The 21474-nt window shown below is 43.2% G+C and overlaps 4 protein-coding genes across 5 annotated transcripts; 2 read left to right on the top strand and 2 right to left on the bottom strand.

Moving 5' to 3' along the window:
* Positions 1-46: 46 nt before the first annotated feature.
* On the bottom strand, positions 47-9240 carry LOC139820920 (uncharacterized). The gene is made up of 3 exons (XM_071791519.1): positions 8620-9240; positions 3063-3237; positions 47-2971 (listed from the first exon to the last, which is right to left on the bottom strand). The coding sequence occupies exons 1-3, from the start codon at positions 8725-8727 to the stop codon at positions 2904-2906; spliced, it is 351 nt and encodes a 116-aa protein (XP_071647620.1). The 5' UTR covers positions 8728-9240; the 3' UTR covers positions 47-2903.
* Positions 9241-10500: 1260 nt separating this feature from the next.
* Positions 10501-11877, top strand: Rpl36a (ribosomal protein L36A). Of its 2 annotated transcripts, none has more exons than XM_071791517.1 (4): positions 10501-10658; positions 11025-11198; positions 11447-11563; positions 11790-11877. In XM_071791517.1, the coding sequence occupies exons 1-4, from the start codon at positions 10656-10658 to the stop codon at positions 11808-11810; spliced, it is 315 nt and encodes a 104-aa protein (XP_071647618.1). In that variant the 5' UTR covers positions 10501-10655; the 3' UTR covers positions 11811-11877. The 2 variants fall into 2 exon arrangements, with proteins under 2 accessions (XP_071647618.1, XP_071647617.1); XM_071791516.1 differs by having other exon boundaries at positions 10654-10775.
* Positions 11870-13207, bottom strand: Ccdc53 (Coiled-coil domain containing 53). Its single transcript, XM_071791515.1, has 4 exons — positions 12984-13207; positions 12701-12865; positions 12308-12579; positions 11870-12038 (listed from the first exon to the last, which is right to left on the bottom strand). Exons 1-4 carry the CDS (start codon positions 13032-13034, stop codon positions 12026-12028), a joined length of 501 nt encoding a protein of 166 aa, XP_071647616.1. The 5' UTR covers positions 13035-13207; the 3' UTR covers positions 11870-12025.
* A 136-nt stretch (positions 13208-13343) lies between these two features.
* Tnpo-sr (transportin 3) lies at positions 13344-20774 on the top strand. The gene is made up of 18 exons (XM_071791511.1): positions 13344-14121; positions 14668-14871; positions 14996-15153; positions 15242-15314; positions 15557-15694; positions 15775-15992; positions 16060-16204; positions 16304-16450; positions 16535-16770; positions 16838-16977; positions 17066-17257; positions 17400-17632; positions 17708-17848; positions 17949-18160; positions 18245-18401; positions 18518-18685; positions 18757-18869; positions 19098-20774. Exons 1-18 carry the CDS (start codon positions 14005-14007, stop codon positions 19156-19158), a joined length of 2853 nt encoding a protein of 950 aa, XP_071647612.1. The 5' UTR covers positions 13344-14004; the 3' UTR covers positions 19159-20774.
* Positions 20775-21474: the final 700 nt, after the last annotated feature.

Raw genomic sequence — 21474 nt, 5'->3', positions numbered from 1 at the left:
TATTTCGCTTCACACACACATGTGAAGAATAAAAAAGCCATCCGTGTTGTTTTCCAAAATGTATTTACTTAAAAATACAATGAAAGTTTCAGTTCTGATGGAATGGGCAGAAATATATAGTCTGTGGTGTGTCGGTTACTTGTTATACGTTGAAAGAGATGATGCAATGGTATCCTGTACAAAAGTAGCTTGAACAAGACTTATGAACACACAAACCAAATTCTTAGCCTAGGATTTTCGTTTACGTTAAATCGTGTGACACACACACACGCGCACACACACTCACACACACGTGTGTGTCATTTACCAGATTTGATGTCTGTTGAACTTTTTCTTTCCATGCTTACCTAACAAACGTAGGGGTGTAACGGTATACGTGGGCGATCAGCCTGATTGATTGTAAGACCCGTTAGCACCAGTAAGTGAATTTCGCGAATCGCGTCGAGTACTCGAGCGCGAAGAAGAGTACCGTACTCTGCCGGGCTTGACACAGTACAAAACGCAAGTCTTTTTCTTTTTTTTTTTTTGTTCAGGATGCGTGTGTTGCCAACGGGGCTTGGCGTTTTATTTAATAAAATTAAATGGATCTATGCTTATATAGTATGTATAGTATATACTATGAACGCTAAAGTACTGATTTTGCTCAGGCACCTGTACTTAAAGATAGTCCTTTGCCAATTTGTCATCGTCAAGTTACTATCTTGAAGCAAACACGTGTAAATACAGCAGCAGATTGCGTATAAAACCGTAGATTAACAGAGACTGCCGGAGATGGTATGATCTGTACGCATCACATTGACATCGATCGGCTTTGTTGGACGCGTTACATACACTTATGATGAGGAGTATTCGCGAATTTCCTTCTTTCGCACCATCGAATCTGCCGATGGTAAGAGATTTTTTTTTTGTAAGTATCAACGTTACACGATCCAACCTCCATCTCCTTGGTTTCCATACAGCGGGATTTTTAGTCCGTGTGGTATCAGAGCAGCATTTACACCGCTCGTCTCCTCATAGTTTTTCAGATATTAAACTCATCACTACTTATGAGAACGAATTCATTTTCTCTGATCTAACTGCGTTTTATTTAACTATTCTCATTCGAAAATATTTGTACATTAAAACGTGGGACATCTTCTCGCATTCAAATTATCGTTACCTTTATTTAATTATTATGCTATGGTACAATGGTATAACCGCAATGTCTCTTCACCCTTTTATCTAACAGTCTCCCGAAAATAAGTAGCGGCATGGACATGCCAATCGCAATGATTCACCGACTTTTGCACAAAGAGCGATCTTCTTGTTTCGAATCGGAGTTATCGAATCAGCAAATCAACATTATCATCAGTATCAACACTATTAAAAATTTTTAGACACCATTAGCAAATCTGGTGTATATGTCATTATTAAGATATCGAAACGTGGACTATATATAAATTATATACGGACAAATTATATACGAGAATAAATAAATACCGCTGACTCATTTTACAACAGTCCACGAATCATTGCCAAAATAGCCCACAATAAAGTCGAGATAAAATCGTAATAGATAAAAGTAACTGAAACGCTCAAATTACACTCAAATGAGAACATTCGAAAATAGGGAGAGTACTTATTACATAATCACAATATGTAGTCCGGATTCTCTTTTCTTTTTATAATTTCGCGTCATGTACGGCAGTTCTGGAGAGTTATAAATATATATAGATTTATCTATGTGTATAATTGAAACTCTTATCTTCTATAAAAAATGATATAATTGGTTGAAATGAATAGAGAAGAGTGACGGGGCCCTTACACTTTACAAAGTTGACTGACTGTTCGATGCTCTCCCTTATCTATGCCCAAGCCTAAAGTGTAACAACCTCTCCGCATTATATTACGTTTATATAATATTATCGTTAATAATAAAATGTTTCTTATCCCATAACTTTATACATACTATGTATAATTATTATGCAATATTAAAGTCACATATTATTCATCCATACTACTTGACGCGAGCGTTGCATTTAATCTTAATTCCTGTCTCTATACCAAACAGGAGCACGAAGCGGCGTTACGTCTATTTTTCTTTTTTTTTAAGATTTCCTTATTTTAGTATACATTGAATGCCGAGAGATGTCCATTCATGCCTATTTATTTTATTTGCCGTATATGTTACGTATTAATCGCTCAATTCTGCTCGATAGCCTCGCGCTCCTGTGAAGACACTGCAATTACACATTTCGATTCGAGAAGAAGAACTCAATATATCACACACACAAGGTGAGAGACATTCGTCGAACTACAAACGTAAATTTGATTTTTAATGTAAAAAAATCATCTTCGAATATTCATTTTACACTATTTAAATATATAATAGTTTTTTTTTTATCTTAAATAAGTAATCTTGTTATAAAATTGTCTGTCCCGACGAAGAAAGCCAGATGACGGCAAATACCAGTTAGTAGGTGGTTCGGATAAAACGATAGATTCGTCTTGGGAAATCGTGCACGTGTACCGAATGGACCGATCAATCGATCGATCGATCGAAATAAGAATCTAGACAGCAGATAAAATCAACTCATCGAATCCTCAGGACGAATATACAGTTATCATTCAAACTACCTAATAGCATTTGGTGACGGCTAAACGACCAGAATTGCGAAGAGCCAAGACAAGTAGAGAACTACTCACAAGTAGTCGGCCCACCACAATTCCGGTGAGGTGGTAATTTTTACTTGTCGATCGGAAGATAGAGAGGGTCCAATACGGATTGGGCACGATGGATATCAACATTGTTACCAACCACTCAATATGAGAGTAAGTTTGCTGAGTTTGCCGAAAATCGACCACGATGTCGTCACGTGCCTAACGCCTCCCTTCTTAATTGCATAATGTTTTCCCTTTTTTCATTATGCGTCATCTTCATCGTCTTCCACCTCACCTTCTACCTCACCTTCCGCGTCGTCATCCTCTTCATCTGTAATAAACGGTAAACGTTTCAGTAAATGGGGATTCTCGTTTAAAAATCCATTACGAGATACAGTTTGAGATAGGTCGCTTATATTTACCTTCTCCTTCTTCTAAATCTTCTTCACCCTCAGGTATGTCATCATCATCGTCATCTTCCTCTCCGTCACCGTCTACTTCCTCTTCCTCTTCGATTTCTTCCTCAATCTCTTCTTCTTCTACCTCTCCGTCTCCATTCTCCTCCTTTTTCTGTTTCTTTGTTTCTTCATTTTTCTCCTGCAACACGGAAAAAACGGCTTATTTAAAATAAATCCCGCGATAAACAGGCAGGCTTTGGCTGTGAATAAACGAGGAATCATTACCGATTACGAGTATCTCGACGATTGCGTATAAAGTGCAGATTTATATATTCGACTTGGTCCGTTTGACGCGTACAAGGAGGCGTACCCTTCTTTTAACATCGAACGGACGATAGGAAGGAAAGAAAATTCGGCGCCAGTGCAACGGCGCGATAGCGGATGAGACGAGAGGGATAGAGGAGAAGCGTACCGGTCGGCGAGGAGGACAAGGTCCCTTCCCGCCAAGAAATACGGTGGACAGGCGCGGGAAGGGTGGGCGGTGGGGGACTTTCCCTATCCGCTAAAATACGGTAGGACAGGAAAAGGGAAATGGCGGAGGGAATCGCGTATATACCGGGCGATCCGACAGCGCCGAAAACACGAAGAACAGGTAGTAGAAAGTATCACCACTTTGCCGATAAACGTTTAGCTTGGCGCGGAGCTGTCCTGTGACTTCGCCCCCGCGTACTTCAAAGCGGCGCGTTAAAGGTGTGTGTGTTGTATGATTGCGCGCGCGTATGAGAGAGAGAGAGAGAGAGAGAGAAAGAGAGAGAGAGAAAGAGAAAGAGAGAAAGAGAGGGAGAGGGAGAGAGAGAGAGGGACTGGTTAATCGTACTTTACATAAAATAGGCAAAAGGGGAACGCGACTCTATAAGCGCCTACATACGCGCGCGCAACGTTACCTCCCCCTCCCGCCCTCCACGAGTTGTAGAACCATGCCCTTGATCCAGTCCCGATGGCCCGTAACGGCCATAACGCAATAAGCATCATAGTTTATCGATTTCGAGGGAGGAGACGAGGGGAACGGCGGGGAGCCAGCAGCCGAGAGCGGAGTTTGCTCGGTAGGCAACCTGAAAACATGCCGCCAACGAGAATGCCGACGAAGGCGTCCGACGCGTATCGTTCAGAATCGCGATTTATCACGACAGCGATCGAGATCGCCGCGCACGAGGGGTGCGCCGAGGCAGCGCGGCGCACGTCCGCTCCGATATGTCGGAGCGACTCACGCAACGGCCTCCGATATTCGGGCATATTTTCTAACGTCGCTCCGGTTTTGCGCGGCCGCGAGAAGCCGCGTCGGTAACGCCGGACTTGTGACCATACGGCGTTGCTGACTGATCATGGTGGTGGTAGTAGTTGATAGCGACGGTGACGACGACGGCTGTGGCTGTGCATGCTCGTATTGCTCGTAACGGCGACGATGGTAGTAGTAGTGATGGTGGGGTGGTATGGGTGTATGGGTAAAGGTGGCGGGTGGCGGGTGGTGGGGTCAGCGGCGGCCGCCGGCTGGCGTAATAGCATACACGCGCCGTGTGTATTCGGCGGGTATGAGAAAGCGGCTTCGGATGCGCGCGCGGAGCCACGCCGGCCAATCGGGGAACGCGCGGACCGGCGACGCGCGGTGGGAAGACCGCGGTGATTGGCAGATGACGGAGCCGCGCGCCATGGCGGGGATGAAATTCGCGCTGCGTGCAATTCGCGTGCGAGCGAGACGAGGTAACGGGGTGGGGTAGGGAAAGAGGGGGAAGATAAGGGAGGAAGATACCGAAGCAGCGTGCCAAGTGTCGTGCAACGCGAAGCCTTCGAATAAAAGCATAAATCTAAACTAAAGAGAGCCGGACATTCCGCGAGACGGATATCACGTGGCCGTCGAACGAGGGGGAGAATTAAACCCGCGCGGCTCCCGCGTCGAAGGCGCCCGCGATCGATCGCCGCGATCGAGTAACAATAATAACCGGAAGTTAACCGGCGGCGGCGCGCGACTCGGCATTCCATGGCGGCAAGTGTCGGAGCGGGATCGAGACGTTCGACGCTCGATCAATGTTGAGCTCTTTCCCTTCCCTTTCCCTCCCTATCTCTCTCTGTGTCACTCTACTTGGAGTAATTGTACCAGCGTATATGGAGTAGACCTGTTGCGATAAAATACTAATGAAGGATCGGTTACCGGTGGCATCACAAACAATGGTAACCCGAGGCGATCGAAGAGCTGACGCGCGCGTTACTTCGAACTCGCCGGCGGCGGCTCGCGGCTCACGGCCGCCGCTCCTCTCATTCGTCGACTCGCGAGCGTACGCTATCTCGACGTGAATGACAGCGGCACATTCACGCCGTCGCTCGCTCGACACGACGACGCTGCCGGGCTGCCCGCTGCCGTTGCCGCTTGTTTGTTATCCCCCGCACGACGCACGATTACCTATCTATCCGTTTCCAATCACGAGGTCTCGCAGATAACCCAACGCTCCTAACCTATCGCATAGACCGCCGTATCGTCGTATAAATTTCTTCGAACAAACGATCGGCGCGTTGAAACGTTACGTAATTAACACGTGACGCTATGTGAAGCGCATCGGCGAATTATCAACGAGATCGACGCAGTCCGCGCGAATGCGCTCGTTAAACGCGTCGGCTTTTCTCGGAAATCGCCAGCGCCGAATTCCTTCCTAATCGCGTCAACCTCGTCCAATTTCCGACGAGGACGTTTCGAGAAAACCGGCGAAATAACCGGAGGAACGATCAATCAGCACCGTGGCGCGCGCGTTCGAAACGCGTATAGCCGGTTTAATTAAGATAATTAAGCGATAAAAAGGTACGCGCGCGAAAAGTCACGAGCGTCACGACAGAAAGAGAGGGTAACGCGACGATAACCATTAAATGCAATAAGTTATTTCTGGCTGGCGGAACATCGATCCATAACTGCGTTATCCGATCGACGCGGCGCGGCGCCTTTTCCCGCCTTCTCTCAATAGGGACCAACTCCAGCGTTCGCGATCGCCGTCCGCGGACTTCGGTCGCGTCGTATCGATACCGAGAGAAAGAGGCGAACGATTTTCAGCGAGTTTGGAAAGCCGAAAGAGCGGAGCGCGCAGTTCCCTCCGAACGGCGGGCAAACGTGTGATTCCCCATTCAACTCTTCTCCCTCGGCCTCGAGCTTCCCGCCTTTTCCCGCCCGCGCCGGTTCTGGAGCGATACTAATCTCGCATATGTATTATTCTTTTTCTGTCACATTTTATATGCGCACGTACGCGGGCGCGCGTGGGTACAAAAAGGATGTGTGTGTATATATGTATGTTCCAAAGAGAGAAACGCTCGAAAAACATCTTTTCCAGTGCCTTTCCGCTGCCCCCTCCTTGGTCACTTGCGCGCTCGCGTGCGCGCGCGTTCGCGGTCTTGAGCTAATAAATAGTAAATACTCAGGAGTTGCCGATGTAATAAGGACGTGTCGACCTGCGTAAACGTGCGTATGTTTAAGCGGCGCTCCGACCTTTCCACGTGACGATCGACGCGGAGGAAGAAATTCGCGGCAAAACGACTGGGCTTGGTTGGATTTCCGCCGTCCGGCGTTCATTTCCTTCGTTCATTCCTTCGTTCGTTCGTTTCGTCTTACGCGGAGGAGACGCAATCGCATGGTAAATTATCGGCTAAAAATACGGCCTATCGCGCGGCGCGGCGCGGAGCGGCCGATGACGCGACGGGCGGCGGTGTGCCGCGATTTAAGATGAAAAATCGCGGCAACGATGTTTTCTCGAAGGTTCGTAGTAACGTGCCGCTGCGCGCGACCGCCACACAGCCGCGAAAAGAACAGGGAGGTAGGAGAGCACACCGGGTACATAATGCACGGCGTTGCCGCTAGCTGCGCAAGTGAGGTATCTTCGACGAAAAGATAGAAAGAGAAGGACGGAGCGAGCCGCCGCCGCCACCACCGCCACCGCCACCGTCGTCGCTATACGTCGGCGGTGTAAAGAACGAAAGAGAGAGGGAGAGGAAGAGGAAAAGAGGGAGCGGGAGACAGATAGAGCGAGGAAGGGGGAGGGAGATACTCGTACAAACGAAGCAAGAAAAAAAAAAAAAGCCTTCGTCGCGGCATTTATGCGCGCGGATCGGTAAACAATTTCAGGGCAACGTGTCGACTTGGAGTAGATACGCGTCGGTCGTCTATCGATCGACCGTCGTGCACGATTAACCCTCTTATAGCGAATTATCGATCAATTACGGTAGAAAGAGAGCAGCGTTCGCGTGGGAGCGTGACGGAGCAAGAGAGAGAGAGAGAGAGAGACAAGTGATGAACGCGGGCTTGGTTTCAGCCGCCATGATGGAAACCGACACGGCGGCGGGTGACGACGGTGGAGAGCGGCGGCCGCCACGGCGATCGGAAAAATGCGCGGGACGCTCGTTTTTCCGGATCGCGACGCTGACACTGCCATGTAAAAATGGCGCCCGGTCGGCGAGGCACGCCGAGCACGAGGCGGCATGATGCAAAAGCGGCGACAGCGCGGGTGCGCGCGGCAGAGGGCGCGTGGGGCCGAAAAGCCGCGAGGAGACGAACTCGCCGGACGGGAAAAAGAGAGACATACGTACGAGAACGAGCACATGGCGCCGTGGAGATTCTCTCCGTTGCTCCGATCGTTTCCCTCTCTCTCTCTTCGCTGCTCCACAATGCTAAATATCGCGCGCTCTCTCTCTCTCTCTCTCTCTCTTCCCTCTTCTCTTCCTTCCCATGCGCGCGCGAACGCGCGGAGGCTTCCAGCGTTGCCTCGAATTTCAGCTTGGAGCGCGGAACGCGGTAATTATAGCTTATTCCGATAGGAGTCGTCATCGCCATCGTCATTATCATCATCATCAGCCATCGGACGAGAACGGGCGAGCGAGCGTGCGAGCGGAGACGGAAGAGAGAAAGAGACGGAGAGAGACTCGTCGCGTACGCGGTGGCTCCACAAATACACAATGGCGTCCCTCCGCGCGCTCTACGCGTTCCCGATGAAAAAGCACTGCGCGCCGGATGAAAGACGGATGCCGTGGGTGAACGCGCGCGTCCGATCGAGCGTGCTCGACTACGCTCGGAGTCGCTCGCACGGAAATATGGAGTCCGGCCGCCGAAGAAACGCCGGCCGGCGCGGCGTTCTCGCTACGCCGTGCCGTCGCTCGGCGGCGCGGGCGCTACATGGCTACATGGCGAGCACGTTTCGCCACGCGAAGCGTGGCACGGCGGGTCCACGGCGATGCGTAGAAGACGCTGAGCGGGCGGGAAAATCCGTATCGGCCGGTCACGGGCCGCCGCCGCCGCCGCCGCCGTGACGACGACGACGACGACGACGGCGGCGGCAGCGGCGGTCAATCTTGAAGCGCGTCGATGCGAACCAATGTCTCCCGACGGCGTATCGTTTCGCCTTCGCGTTACTCCTTGCGCGTTACTCCGGACAGATAGGCGCGGATCGCGACGACGAGGGTCGACGGGTCCCCGTCGCCGCGACGAACGTCACGATAAACGTCGTCGAACCGTGCGCGATAATCCGCGGAGTATGGTCGGAGTTACGGTACTCACCTCGGCTGGCCTCTTGATCCCCTTGATATCGCATTTCGCGTCCGCGGATGCCTTGTCGTTCTCCGTCACCTTCTCCACGGCGACCTCGTTATTCTCCTTGGTACTCATGGCTGGCTGAATCGAAGATTCGGCGTGCGCGTCGATAATCCAAATAGCTCGGCTTCGCGACTCCAACTGAACTCCGCCAACTCCGGTGAAGTACGAAAGAGCGGCGGCGGCGGCGGCGTTGGCGGCGACGGCGGCGGCGACGACGACGACGGCGGCGGCGGCGGCGGCGGCGGCGGCGGCAGCGCGTAACGAGACTACGAATACGTGTCCTCACACGACGTCGGTTTCCGCCGAAATGCCCGTCGCCCGAGAGAGCAGCGTCGTCAGGCGAAGACCCGAGGGGCCGCGAGGGAGAGGGAGAAGGCGAGAGACGGAGAGAGCTAGAGGATGGGGAGGGGGAAGAGAGCGCGAGCGATACGATGGAAGGGGGAGCGGTGGCGGAGGCGGGAGGCGGGAGGAGGCGAACCAGTCAGGAGTGGAGTGTATGCCGACCGTGGTGGCGCGAATAGCGCAAAGCGAACTACTAACTACTACCGAGTATACACCACTACCAGATCCCCCGGCTCGCTTCTAGGCACGTCCAACTTGGCTTTGTTGAAAAATGAAGATGGCGCGGCTTTGAAAGCCGATAAATCCCTGATTGGCCGTTCTTCCGATCGCTCGTATCTCGACGTTATCACGGGCGAGTCGCGATTTTCTAGCGCCGCACCGAGTCTCGCGACTTCCCGAAGGGCTTTCGCGCTCAACGCGCCCGCCCCGGGTGGAAATAAAATTAAAACTCGCGGAGGACGAGGGGTTCGAGAGTTCGTGGCCCGAGCGTGACGTCCGGTTCGAGGCTACGTCGCTCGATTCAAATAAGCCTTGGCGCTGCGAATCCTCGCTCGCATACGTGGCCCTTTCGGGGGATCTCACGTTTGCGAAAAATCGATAGATATTCCGTCCGAACGGCGCGACGAACGGGCGCGAACACGACGATCGAGCGGGGGAACGATCGCGAGAGGTCCGGTGACTCCGGTCCGCGACTCGCGGCGAATTTCAACGTCGTTCGCGCGTCGCTATCGCTCGACGGCACTCACGGCACGTCGAGTGCACGCGGCGCGGATTTTATCTATAGATAGAAGGAACGACGAATTCACGCGGATCTGCGAACCTCCGACGAAATCAAATTATGTAGGAATACAAAATATGTAGCTCACGAACTTTTCCGAGACCCGCGTCAACCTTTTAGGCTACGCGACGCTCGAATCGTTCATCGTCATTATATTGCGCGTCAATTCTGATTAAACAAAGAGATTAGTATTTCTTGTTTCATTACTATTAATAACTACACTTTTATTGTTGTGTGTCAGCGGAACTGTAATGAGAATAAAGAGACGCAACCCGACCTTTCCCTTTAAAAACACATACATATATATATGTATATTTATATATGTATATGCACGTGTATGTATGTATGACACGTAGTCACTGCTTGTCGACCAATTGTGCGCACACGTTCATTCATCGCGCAAGATAGATAAGCAGATCGTTAGACTGAATCCACCGCGCAAAGTCGCTCGTTTATTTATATCCGTGTAACGCGATCCGTGTAACGCGAATAATGAGGGGGTAGCTTAATATAAGATCGCTCTTATCGATTGGATGTTTTATATACCAATTTTGATGCCAGTTGTGTTAATGGCGTAAAATCCGACACGGCGGTTTCGCGGAGACCTCCCCGACCACCGGAACCGCGAAAGCGTTTCCTCCCACGACGACGTCGTATAATCGAGATTCGTTAAAATATCGTAGCGTCGGTCAGTTAGATTGACATTTAATTGCGTGTGAAATATATTCAAGGTTTCTGAATTTATTGCAACGCAACGAGAAAAAAAAACGCGTGCGCAGGCGCGCGCAGCACGGTTTCTGTAAGCGCCACGATTTCCGGTCAGATCAGGTCAGGTTACGCGCAGGCTACGCATCTCCTTTTCTTTCGATATACGTTCAAGATGGTAGGTGAATACGTGATTTATCACGGGTTTCTATCCGTAAATATTTCGGGAATCGTCCTCGCGAGTCGCTTGACGAAATTCGCGTTTCCGTTCCGATTACATTCATCGAAATTTACCGTAAATATTTTCTCATTACGTTGTGGTAATTCGACGTGGTGAAAGACATAACCTACTTCGCGGAACGCGTACCAAGTGTTTTGATTTGACGCGACGCGACGATTCGTACGTTTAATCGAGTATAAAATTATTTATATAAATTAGAAACCACACGCAGATGTATTTCAAATATCGGTCATTGCGTCGTTGTACAAAATTATGTCGCGATGTCTGTCAGAAATTTACGTTACGTGTTTCTGTCCCTTATAGGTTAACGTGCCGAAGCAGAGGCGTACCTTTTGCAAAAAATGCAAGGTACACAAGACCCACAAAGTGACGCAGTACAAGAAGAGTAAGGAGCGACATGCCTCGCAGGGCAGAAGGCGTTACGACCGCAAACAGCAAGGATTCGGTGGTCAAACCAAGCCCATCTTCAGAAAGAAGGTGAGCGCACGATAAACCGCACGGTTTAGTATTTTATATTTGTTCAACGAATATAACTAAAATGCGAGATCCCCTGACTAATAACGAATTAAAATGATAATATGCTTGAAAATATTACCGTAACATTTTCTTACGCAAATTTATGGACATGTACATTAAGCCACTATAATAATATCGTAATTCAGTTTGTAGTCGACAATATCGATAGTACATTTAATTATTAAATATATTTAATTGTGTTACTTTAGGCAAAAACAACGAAGAAAATTGTACTGAGAATGGAATGTACGGAATGCAAGTATAGAAAACAAATTCCATTGAAAAGATGCAAGCACTTTGAGCTGGGAGGTGACAAGAAGAGAAAGGTGAGCAACAAGTATATCTAGAGTATATCTATCTAGGGCTACGGTCAACGTGACGCAACAAATGCTTTGGAGCGTTTTTCTTTTCTTTCTTTCTTCATTGAAAGAAAAGAGAAGAGGAATGCTTCGAAGCATTTGTATCGTCACGTTGACCGTATCCTAGAAGATAATCAGATAAAAGTAAAACATGCATCAATTTTGACTAACAGTTTGCCGTTTTCTTTTTCAGGGTCAAATGATTCAGTTCTAAGCTACCCACTCAATGTTTTGCATTTTGCATTCTGTATTTAATAAATAAAGAAATAAATCTATAGGGATTTGTACATGTCTTTATTTTATATTTTATAATGCAAAAAATATCTAATATGCCTAAAATGATTAGCGTATACAGCATTAAAATGATTACCTTGATACTTATTCACCTTGATTCTCATCGTTTTCTGACAATCGTGGTATAGAAACTATCTATTGTGGATTGCTAACAAAATAAAAAGAAAGACTAGAGTATTTTAACTTTATGTTCTCGTCGTGCTAGAGACAGATTGAAACTTGGTACACATGCGCAGTGATAGTGAAAATTATTTTTCATTAAATGACATGGCATAATCGAATTTAAAATTAATGCTGATTGTTAATCTTATCATTTAACATTAAATGTAGGTATGCGTTATCAATCACATTGATGTAACAAAGTAACAATGTCATAAATATCTCTATGTGAGAAGAAGATGTAGATGTCACACTTACTCTAATATAGATGAATCCAATCCTTCCAGTTCCATTTTTAATTTAACCGCTTGTTTCGGTACACCAACGTGTAACATTTTAAAGTATTTTTCATAGCGTGGATCTTTAACTGCGGACTGTACTACTTTCTCTTCGTCCTTAGGCTTTGCCTCGCTACTATCAGGCTCATCCACTTCACTTACTTCTACCTCTTCCAATTTACTCGTATCATTCTCATTAACGTTACTTGACTCTTTATGACGTTCTTGCTCTAAACCAGGTATAGAGGATAACTATGCAGAAGCAAAGTAAAGCATTTGTGAAAAAATGAGTATATTCGGTACGCAAGATACTTAAATTTATTTTGCAAAGATTTTTTTTCTCTCTTTTCTGCTGACAAGAATACACACGTACCCGCGATTCTAATATTTCTAACGACGCTTCTAACTTTTGCAACTTATTTTCGAAATCGAACAATCTCTCCTCGCAGGACAAGGAAAATTTGTTGAGAAACGTGACGGTGTGAGTGATAAAGTGATTTATGAAGGAGACCGTGCGCTTCTGGTTGATCGGCGGCACCTAGAATACAAAATCATTTCAGGCCAGGCTTCCTGGGGATCGATCACCGTCGAGCATATCAACGGGCGTCGTTGAGCTCCGACCGATGCGCGAGAAACGTCAAAATCTTTATCGACACCTTTGCGTAGTCTATAGTCGGCTCGATTATCGGTATCTTGTAGTCACTCATCGTGAATTACCAGTCCCGCTCCGCTCTTTCCGTTTATCAAACTGTCAACAACTGTCAACTCGCGTCTGCTCGCGTCATGTTAAGGAAAACATCCCTGCCTTCACTCCTTCATTGCGCATCGGGTATGGAGAATTGGAGAGTGGAAACCGCGTCTAGCGAATATTTTATGGTTCTGTAGCCTGATTACGTCACTGAGGAGAAAGGGGTTTTTGAATTAATTTATCCCGCTGACAATAAAGTTATCGAGATTTGATTGATTTGAATAAATATATAAGTAAATCACCAATTTTTTCACAATTTTTTTGCAAAATATTTTAAATAATATTTAGATAAATGATAGGAGCTCGAAATTACTGGGCATTTAGGTATGTAATAAAATAATAAACATGTATCTCTGAAAAAAATTATCTTAAAATTATGGAAGAAATTGAATTCATTTGCACATTTCATCGAAAAGCCTCGACTACGCGTTGAAGATTGAATTTTGCGAATTGGAAAGTAGAGCTCAACCAATCGAAATGGTTTCAATCTTCGAATTCTTTCTCTGATTGAGGTTTGAGTCCGGAAAATGTGGGAGAGCATCCACGAGCATGTCTATCATTCTTTTCGACTGCACTTTTGGTACTTCTTTTCAAAATTTCCTCCCTTCCTTTATTCCCAACCCTCGCGCGTACACGTATTTCATAATTTGCATTTCGCGCATGTTAACTTATTATTATGCACCTCTATAACGTACGAGGTACGGTAGCTAATTAGAAGTTAAATTACTATGACGGCTCCGCGGTGCACCAGCCGCACCAGCCGACATCGACAGTGCCGACACCGTCCACTGCTCGTTGGAGGTTAGGTCCTCGGATCGGGGTGAGGAGAAACGTTCGCGACTGTGGTTCGGCCTCACGCGAGCGCATCCGTTTGTCAGCCGGGATCTGACTGCATGGGGATTACGTGGTATCCGAATATTATCTGAAACATGGACTCGCCACCGAACCTGGAGACCGTTTACCAGGCCGTGTTCTCTTTATATAACAATACAAATCCGGCCGAGCCAGGAAAAGCGTCACTATGGCTGGGAGAATTGCAGAAATCGGTGAGCACACGCTCGTTTTAATATCGTTAAATGTTCAACTTTCCTCTCGTGTCTCTTCCTAGATTCGATCGTTCGCATTCTGACGTCGAACGCGAGCGTACCTCTCGCTACGTTGACGGCGTCGTGAGTCAAAAATATGGGAAGCCGCTTTCCAATCCTTTCTAACCTCAATGGGAAGGGTTATCACCCTGTCATAAGAATATATTTTACAAGTCACTTTGTAAAATGAGCAAATTAAATTAAACGTGAAACTAGTAATTTGCACTTTTTTACTCGCGTTTCTTGCCTATGAGATTTGATCGATATATCTCATTCTGTCGACTATTCGATTAGTTATTATAATATGTAACGTTCTGTAGCTTCAAGGAAAAAATTATTGATCATATTTTAAGCTTCCCAGGTAATTAAGGTCTAAAAGACATCATCAAGATGCCAGAAATCTTAAAGATGTCTTTATGACGTCTTTTAGACATTAATTGCTACCTGGGTTCATAATGAAGAATTTGTTACTTGTACGTCTTTCTTCATGTATGTGTGTTTCTATAGGTATTCGCATGGAAAATAGCAGATGAGATGTTACATCAAAAACGAAATATGGAATCTTGTTACTTTGCTGCACAAACAATGCGCACCAAGATCCAGCTCTCCTTCCATGAGTTACCCCAAGAAGCTCACACTTCATTGCGAGATTCATTAATGGAACATATATCGCAAATCAATGAACACACTAATTCTGCTATTGTTACTCAGGTATTTATATACATTCCTCGATAAAACTACTTTCATATGTTTTAAAAGGTTTTTATAATTCAGTGCTTGTTCTACAAATCGTTATTCAATCCTTATTAATGGTGTTAAATTTTCACGCTTACAGTTATGCCTAGCTCTAACAGATCTGGCTCTACAAATGTCCTCCTGGCAGAAACCGGTGATAGATTTAATTAATAGGTTTGGAGGAAACACCGCGCATCTATGGCCGCTACTTGAAATAATGACGGTATTTCCAGAAGAAGTAAATTCAAGATCACTTAGGTATAGCGCGATATCTTGTTGCTTATTTGGTGTCACAAAGTGACAATCGAAACAATTAAATGTTTTAAATTTTACTTTTTGTTTACAGGCTGGGTGCTAATCATAGACAGCATATATTACATGAACTCAATACGAATGCAGATACCGTGACGGAATTTCTGGTATGTTATTCCTGATATAGATTCTAATTCGCGTCTCTACTTCTTTATTCACAACCTTTAACTCTCCACCTGATCTTTTATAAACTATAAATTGATAAATAAAGACTTTCACATAGAATTATGCTTTATCCTATAATTATATATTTTCATAAATATATAAAATTACTTGAAATTTATACACAATCATATACATACGCACATTCTATTTTAACATTGGTATTTCATATATAGTGTAATTGCAGAAAATGTGCCTAAAAAACAGCGGAGATAATTTACAAATCCAAATCACTATTTTGCGATGTTTTACCAGCTGGATAACCGTTCATGCAATACCACTTAAAGCTGTACCCTCGAGCGAGGTAGTCGTTTATGCTTTACAAGTGAGTCTTTTGAAACTGATAAAATGTTTTCGGAAGAGCCAATTACCTTCTATTCTTTATCGAATTATTCTACTTTCCAGGTACTCAGCAATCATATGGCTGTTTCACAACTTCACGAAACGGCTACTGACTGCATCTGCGTAATTTTGCAAGTGTTAGGGGAAGATAGCAATACCAATCGTGGTAGTGACAACGAAACGAGCGTGCAGTTGCAGCAATTGCAATTGTGTCTTTTCACAAGTGTAATGAATTTAGAACAACCATATCACTTATCTGTTGCGCACGAGGACATGGAAAAGTAAATTATTTAGTTTACTTAAGTATGTTTGTGTAGCATAAACCCCTAGTCATTAAATATATTGCAGATCTATAAGTTATTGTCGAATATTCACGGAACTGGCCGAGACGTTTCTAGATACTATAGTGACAGGTAGCGGAGATGGAAAGCAGCATTATGCCATAAAAATTTTAGATCTTGTCCTTACATGCGTTGGTCATCATGATTATGAGGTATTTAAAATACATATATGTATATATGTATGTCGATTTGTTATTATATAAATACAAATTAATATTGTGGTTACTGATTAAATAATATCTTTTTCTAAGGTTGCACAGATCACTTTTAACCTGTGGTATCGACTATCAGAAATTCTTTACCAGAAAAATAGCGATGATCTTAATACCATATTCCGACCTCATATTGAGAGACTGATTGGTGCCCTTTGCAGGCATTGTCAAATGGAACCAGATCATGTCAGTATATTTGCTATCAAGATTTTATTAAATAATGTCTTACAGGCAATAGAATGATTACTAGAATTATGTATTAATTACCAGTTGGGTCTCGTGGAAGAAGGAGGAGGAGGAGAAGAGTTTGCTGACTTCCGAAATCGCGTATCGGATTTGATAAAAGATGTGGTGTTCGTGGTCGGGAGTAGCCACTGTTTCCGACAAATGTTTTCGTCATTGACCGGAGGACCTGGCCCGCAAGGTCAATCTGTACATCCACCTACTTGGGACTCGAGCGAAGCTGCGCTTTTTATAATGCAGGCGGTGGCAAAAAATATTCTACCGTACGTTGTCTATTCATTATGAAACAAAGTATTTAAAGATCAAATATAACGAGTTTTTGTATAACAGAGAAGAAAATGACGTCGTTCCGAAAGTGGTGGAAGCTATTCTTAATTTGCCGGAAAACACTCATATAGCCGTACGCTATACCAGTATTCTCCTGTTAGGCGAACTATGTGAGTGGGTAGATAGGCATCCGCAATCATTAGGTAAAACTTCAATAAACACTTCGGATTCATTAATTCAGGTAACAATTCATCAATTTCAATGACATTCAAATGTATTTTGTTGTTTCAGAACCAGTTTTAAATTTTCTCTTAGACTGTTTAAATCAAAAAGGTTTAGGAAGTGCCGCTTCGGGTGCATTATTATGTATATGTTCAGCTTGTCAAGTGCACATGACAACGCACTTTTCTGGACTTTTGCAAATAGCACGTTCTCTCGACAATTTTGCTATTAGTAATGACGCAGCTATTGGCCTACTAAAAGGTTGGATACAATTTTATGGGCTACATTATTTACGTTATTATTAAAAATTATGTACGCGATTGTGAAATATACATAATCTTATTATGTATTCATTTAATTTTTTACAAATAAACTAAATGAAAAGTGTTAATTGTCATGACAGGGGTGTCGATAATTTTGGGGAGATTACCACAGGAGGAAATTGCTCCGGCAATGAGAGAATTGTGCTGCTTTCAAGCAAGTTCCCTGTGGGCACTTCTGGCGGATGGAGTTCAAATCGAGAGAGGAACAAAGACTGATCCTGTGATATGGCTGGATAGATTAGCCGCTATATTTAAATATACTAATCCTCAAATCTTTGATGACGCTCATCCTTGTCAACCTGTAGTCACTGAAGTGAGTGTTCAAAAATCAAAAGCCTGATTTAGCCTGATTTTTAACGCTAATGAGATTTATCGTGCATATTTGTAGATGTGGCCTGTATTGTCAAATGTATGTGAAACATATCAACGAGACGTAAGAGTCATAGAGAGATGTTGCCGTTGCATACGTTTTGCGGTGCGCTGTGTGGGCAATCAGTCTGCCCATTTGCTCGAGCCAATTGTGAAACAAGTAATGATTACCGAACGAATAATAACGAATATTTAACATCCTAACTATATCGTTATTAATGCACTTATTTAAAAAATATATATATAATTTTTTTTCACAGATCGTACCGTTGTATACGGTACATAAACATAGTTGTTTCTTGTATCTTGGCTCTATATTGGTGGATGAGTATGCGACCGAGACGGAATGTGTATGGCATCTGGTAAATATGTTACAAGCTTTCATTGCCCCCACATTCGCCCTTCTTGAGCAAGAAGACGGTTTGAAAAATCATCCGGATACGGTGGATGACCTATTCAGATTATGTGCCAGGTACAGCAATGGTTAAATTAATATTATCAATTGCCATATTTTTATTGAAATGATGTCTGATGTTTCGTTCTTTTTACACAAAAGGTTTCTTCAAAGGGCCCCTATTCCTTTATTACATTCTCCTGTAATGGGGAGCATTGTAGATTGTGCTATAATGGCTTGCAGTTTGGATCATAGGGACGCCAATAGTTCAGTAATGAAATTCTTTTATGATCTTATACATAGTGGTCGCACTTGTAAGGTAATTCTTCGTTAAACTTTTATTTAAGTGAACATTAAAATAAAATCCTTCTAATCTATGTATAATTTACATAGATTAGCTCTATAAATGTATTCTGTTTTTTTTTTGTTTTTCAGGAGGAATCAAACTACACGATACGACGACAATTGGTACAAAATATATTGCAAGAAAAAGGTCAAACATTAGTCATAAAATTACTACATGCTTCAGTGTTTGATCTGTCTTCTTACATGCAGTCTGACGTGGCGGATGTCATGATAGAACTTAAACGAAGCGATACAGACGTATGTATTGTAGTTTCCATTATATATTTCGCATTTTACGTAGATAAATCATATCTTATATTTCTTATCAGCTCCTGTCAAAATGGCTGGAAGAAGCTATCAAAACAATGCCGTCGCAAAACGCAGGCGGAGCTCCTACAGCAACACCTGAGCAACTACTTGAATTTCATAGTGCAGTCACGAGGTATATAACTTACAATTTCATATCAGTAAATAATATCAGAAAAATTCGTAGCGATTTTTACGGAAAAATCAAGCAATGTTTATATATATGTTTATATTTGTTTATAAATTATGAACGATCGATTTAATTATCTACTTATTCATCGGAGATTGCTATGAATTTTTCAAGCAACTCGCAGAACTTAATTGATTAATATCTTTCTGTTTTTGTTTTTTTTACGATATTTAGGTCTGAACATACGAGAATCGTCGCAAATGCTCTACGAGATTTCGCGCGTCTGTATCGCTAATGCATTTTAATTGTATATTGATTATACTAAATTCCTCAAAAATTATTCATAAGATCTTCCAGCAAGTTTCGATTGTGACATCTTGAAACAACAAAATTTGCTATGGTCTCGCTGTACAAATATATTAGGAAAAAAAGTACCAACATTTTTTTATGTTCTTACTATCTATAGTTATGTTTGCAAACTACACATGTACATGTATATGTATATGTATATATTATATGTGGATAAAGGTGACTTTTATAAATAATGTACCACAAAATTCTTTATTTTTCCTCATATATATATTTTTAACAATTTTCTTTGTTATATATATACATTTTTATATTAGAATCACATCTGTATATTAGTATTTATTATTAGAAACAAATATTAATACATATAGAAAAAAGGAAATATTTTTTTTTATTTCAATATATTAATGAATTTCGAACACAATTTTAAACAGAACATAGAAATTAGATATTTTTTGCAGACATACTATAAATAGTAAACTTATAGAATCCCTTAAGACGTTGTATATGTGTTAAAGATTTTATTTATAAATCAACTGGATTATATACCGAACCAATCATATTTGTGCATGGAATATATTATTTTAAACAATGCTAAATTTTTTTAATGTTTCGATAGCTATTCGAGAGTATACTTACTAATTTACTCAATGCAAAAAAAATTGAAATTTCAAAATATGAACGTAATTAATGACGATTGTTTAATTGACAGCTTAATTGATGTGCAGAGCACACTGAGAGTTAAAGTAATTTTTAGTTAGCCATTTATAAATACATTATGATATCCAATGCATATAAAAATAATATGACTTTTGATAAATCACGTGCACAAGTTTTAATTAAGAGAGAAGTTCTAAGTGCAAAAGTTGATCATATCCGACACATCAGCCGTTATTTTTTAATTAATGTTGTAAAACATTAGGCATATATTTTTAAATTGAATAATAATTACTACTTATTCAGTTTTGTAAGACTAGCTAATTTCTGATTTGTATATTGTAGTATCATAGCAAAGGAAATTTTCTTACAGTTGTATCGATATACGTGAATACTATTCGCATTACATTTAAAAAAAAACTTTAGAAATTTATACAAGTTTTTTCCATGTTTACATATATATAAAATATATCTCTAGTAGGTATATATTTTAAGTATATTCTACATAAATAATTATGCAACATAACGATGGATACAAGTAGCAAAAACCTTGCTGTGTTACTGTAATAAGTCTACGAAAAATTATGATTATACAATTATCTCTAAATGAGTATGATATAATTGTTATTGTCTAGCTTGATGCTGAATTTAATGTTTTAAGTGTACAGATATACAGCTATAAGATATCGCTTTTTCTTTGTGGAGCGTTAATGTACAGAACGAAATGCTTGCGGTTAAGGATAAGGAACGATAGAAAACGAGAATTTCTATTGTACGTACGATATAACGCATCGATGTCAAAGCTCGTTCAACCTCGACGGTATTCCTCACGAGTACTGTACGATGTAGCATTTATGCCGAGCGCTAATCGTTCATTTTGTTTCATAGTAACGGAAAACCTTCGACGAAATCTCGAATAAAGTGATATTTTTTAACGAAACGTAACATCGTCTTTCAGTTATAGAAGATAATCTCGGGCGAGCTCCCGAGAAAAAAAAATAGTGACCGGGGAGAAGCAGAGTTTTCGCCGTCGTCGTGTTGGGTCGACCGGGGGATCAACTGACGCGATAACGCCTCGTCCTGATTGCAGAAGATGTGTCGGGCACAAAAAAAATCTGTTTTTAAAGCCGCCAGCTGCGCGATGCACCGTTCTCGTTCGAGCGACGCGATCGGTGCGTTCTCGGCCGCAAGGTGAGCCGAAGATATTTGAGTTGCCGAGGGGGAAAACGTGCAGGTGCCGCGCGTTCGACGTCGCCGTCGGCTTTCTTTTCGCGAGGTGGTTCATATTATCGTATCGATGCGAAACGCCCCTAAAAAATCTGCCCACTTCGTCCCCGGCGAACGTCTCCATTTTTGAAATTACGTATATGACAATTGATCGTCCAATGAATATTTTATGAAGCTGAAATCTTTCGTGGTACCGTTTGGTCCTTTGGAAAATACAATAATACAAATATAGACAACGAGAAATTCCTGGACACGTTTCGACGCTATCTTATTTGTATAGCTCTTTTTTTCAAGCGAGAGGCAATAAAGTAGGTATAAGAGCCGAGTGGTATCCTTCCCGGAAAGCGGACCGTCCCGTGTCGGCAGAAAATTCCGGTTGCACGCGTCCGATTCGGGATATGGGATATCGCCGAGAACG

The sequence above is a fragment of the Temnothorax longispinosus genome, chromosome 10 (assembly GCF_030848805.1).
Source record: "Temnothorax longispinosus isolate EJ_2023e chromosome 10, Tlon_JGU_v1, whole genome shotgun sequence".
NCBI classification, from domain to species: domain Eukaryota; kingdom Metazoa; phylum Arthropoda; class Insecta; order Hymenoptera; family Formicidae; genus Temnothorax; species Temnothorax longispinosus.
This window is presented reverse-complemented; position numbering and strand designations above follow the sequence as displayed.

Coding starts and splice junctions, on each gene's coding strand:
- LOC139820920 (XM_071791519.1), bottom strand. CDS start 8,727: ATGAGTACCAAGGAGAATAACGAGGTCGCCGTGGAGAAGGTGACGGAG. Junction 3,238..8,619: donor GGATCAAGAGGCCAGCCGAG/GTGAGTACCGTA, acceptor TCCGTGTTGCAG/GAGAAAAATGAAGAAACAAA. Junction 2,972..3,062: donor AGATTTAGAAGAAGGAGAAG/GTAAATATAAGC, acceptor CGTTTATTACAG/ATGAAGAGGATGACGACGCG.
- Rpl36a (XM_071791516.1), top strand. CDS start 10,656: ATGGTAGGTGAATACGTGATTTATCACGGGTTTCTATCCGTAAATATT. Junction 11,199..11,446: donor AGCCCATCTTCAGAAAGAAG/GTGAGCGCACGA, acceptor GTGTTACTTTAG/GCAAAAACAACGAAGAAAAT. Junction 11,564..11,789: donor GAGGTGACAAGAAGAGAAAG/GTGAGCAACAAG, acceptor TTTCTTTTTCAG/GGTCAAATGATTCAGTTCTA.
- Ccdc53 (XM_071791515.1), bottom strand. CDS start 13,034: ATGAGTGACTACAAGATACCGATAATCGAGCCGACTATAGACTACGCA. Junction 12,866..12,983: donor CGACTATAGACTACGCAAAG/GTGTCGATAAAG, acceptor TTTGTATTCTAG/GTGCCGCCGATCAACCAGAA. Junction 12,580..12,700: donor TAGAAATATTAGAATCGCGG/GTACGTGTGTAT, acceptor GCTTCTGCATAG/TTATCCTCTATACCTGGTTT.
- Tnpo-sr (XM_071791511.1), top strand. CDS start 14,005: ATGGACTCGCCACCGAACCTGGAGACCGTTTACCAGGCCGTGTTCTCT. Junction 15,993..16,059: donor GCGCACGAGGACATGGAAAA/GTAAATTATTTA, acceptor AATATATTGCAG/ATCTATAAGTTATTGTCGAA. Junction 16,205..16,303: donor TTGGTCATCATGATTATGAG/GTATTTAAAATA, acceptor TCTTTTTCTAAG/GTTGCACAGATCACTTTTAA.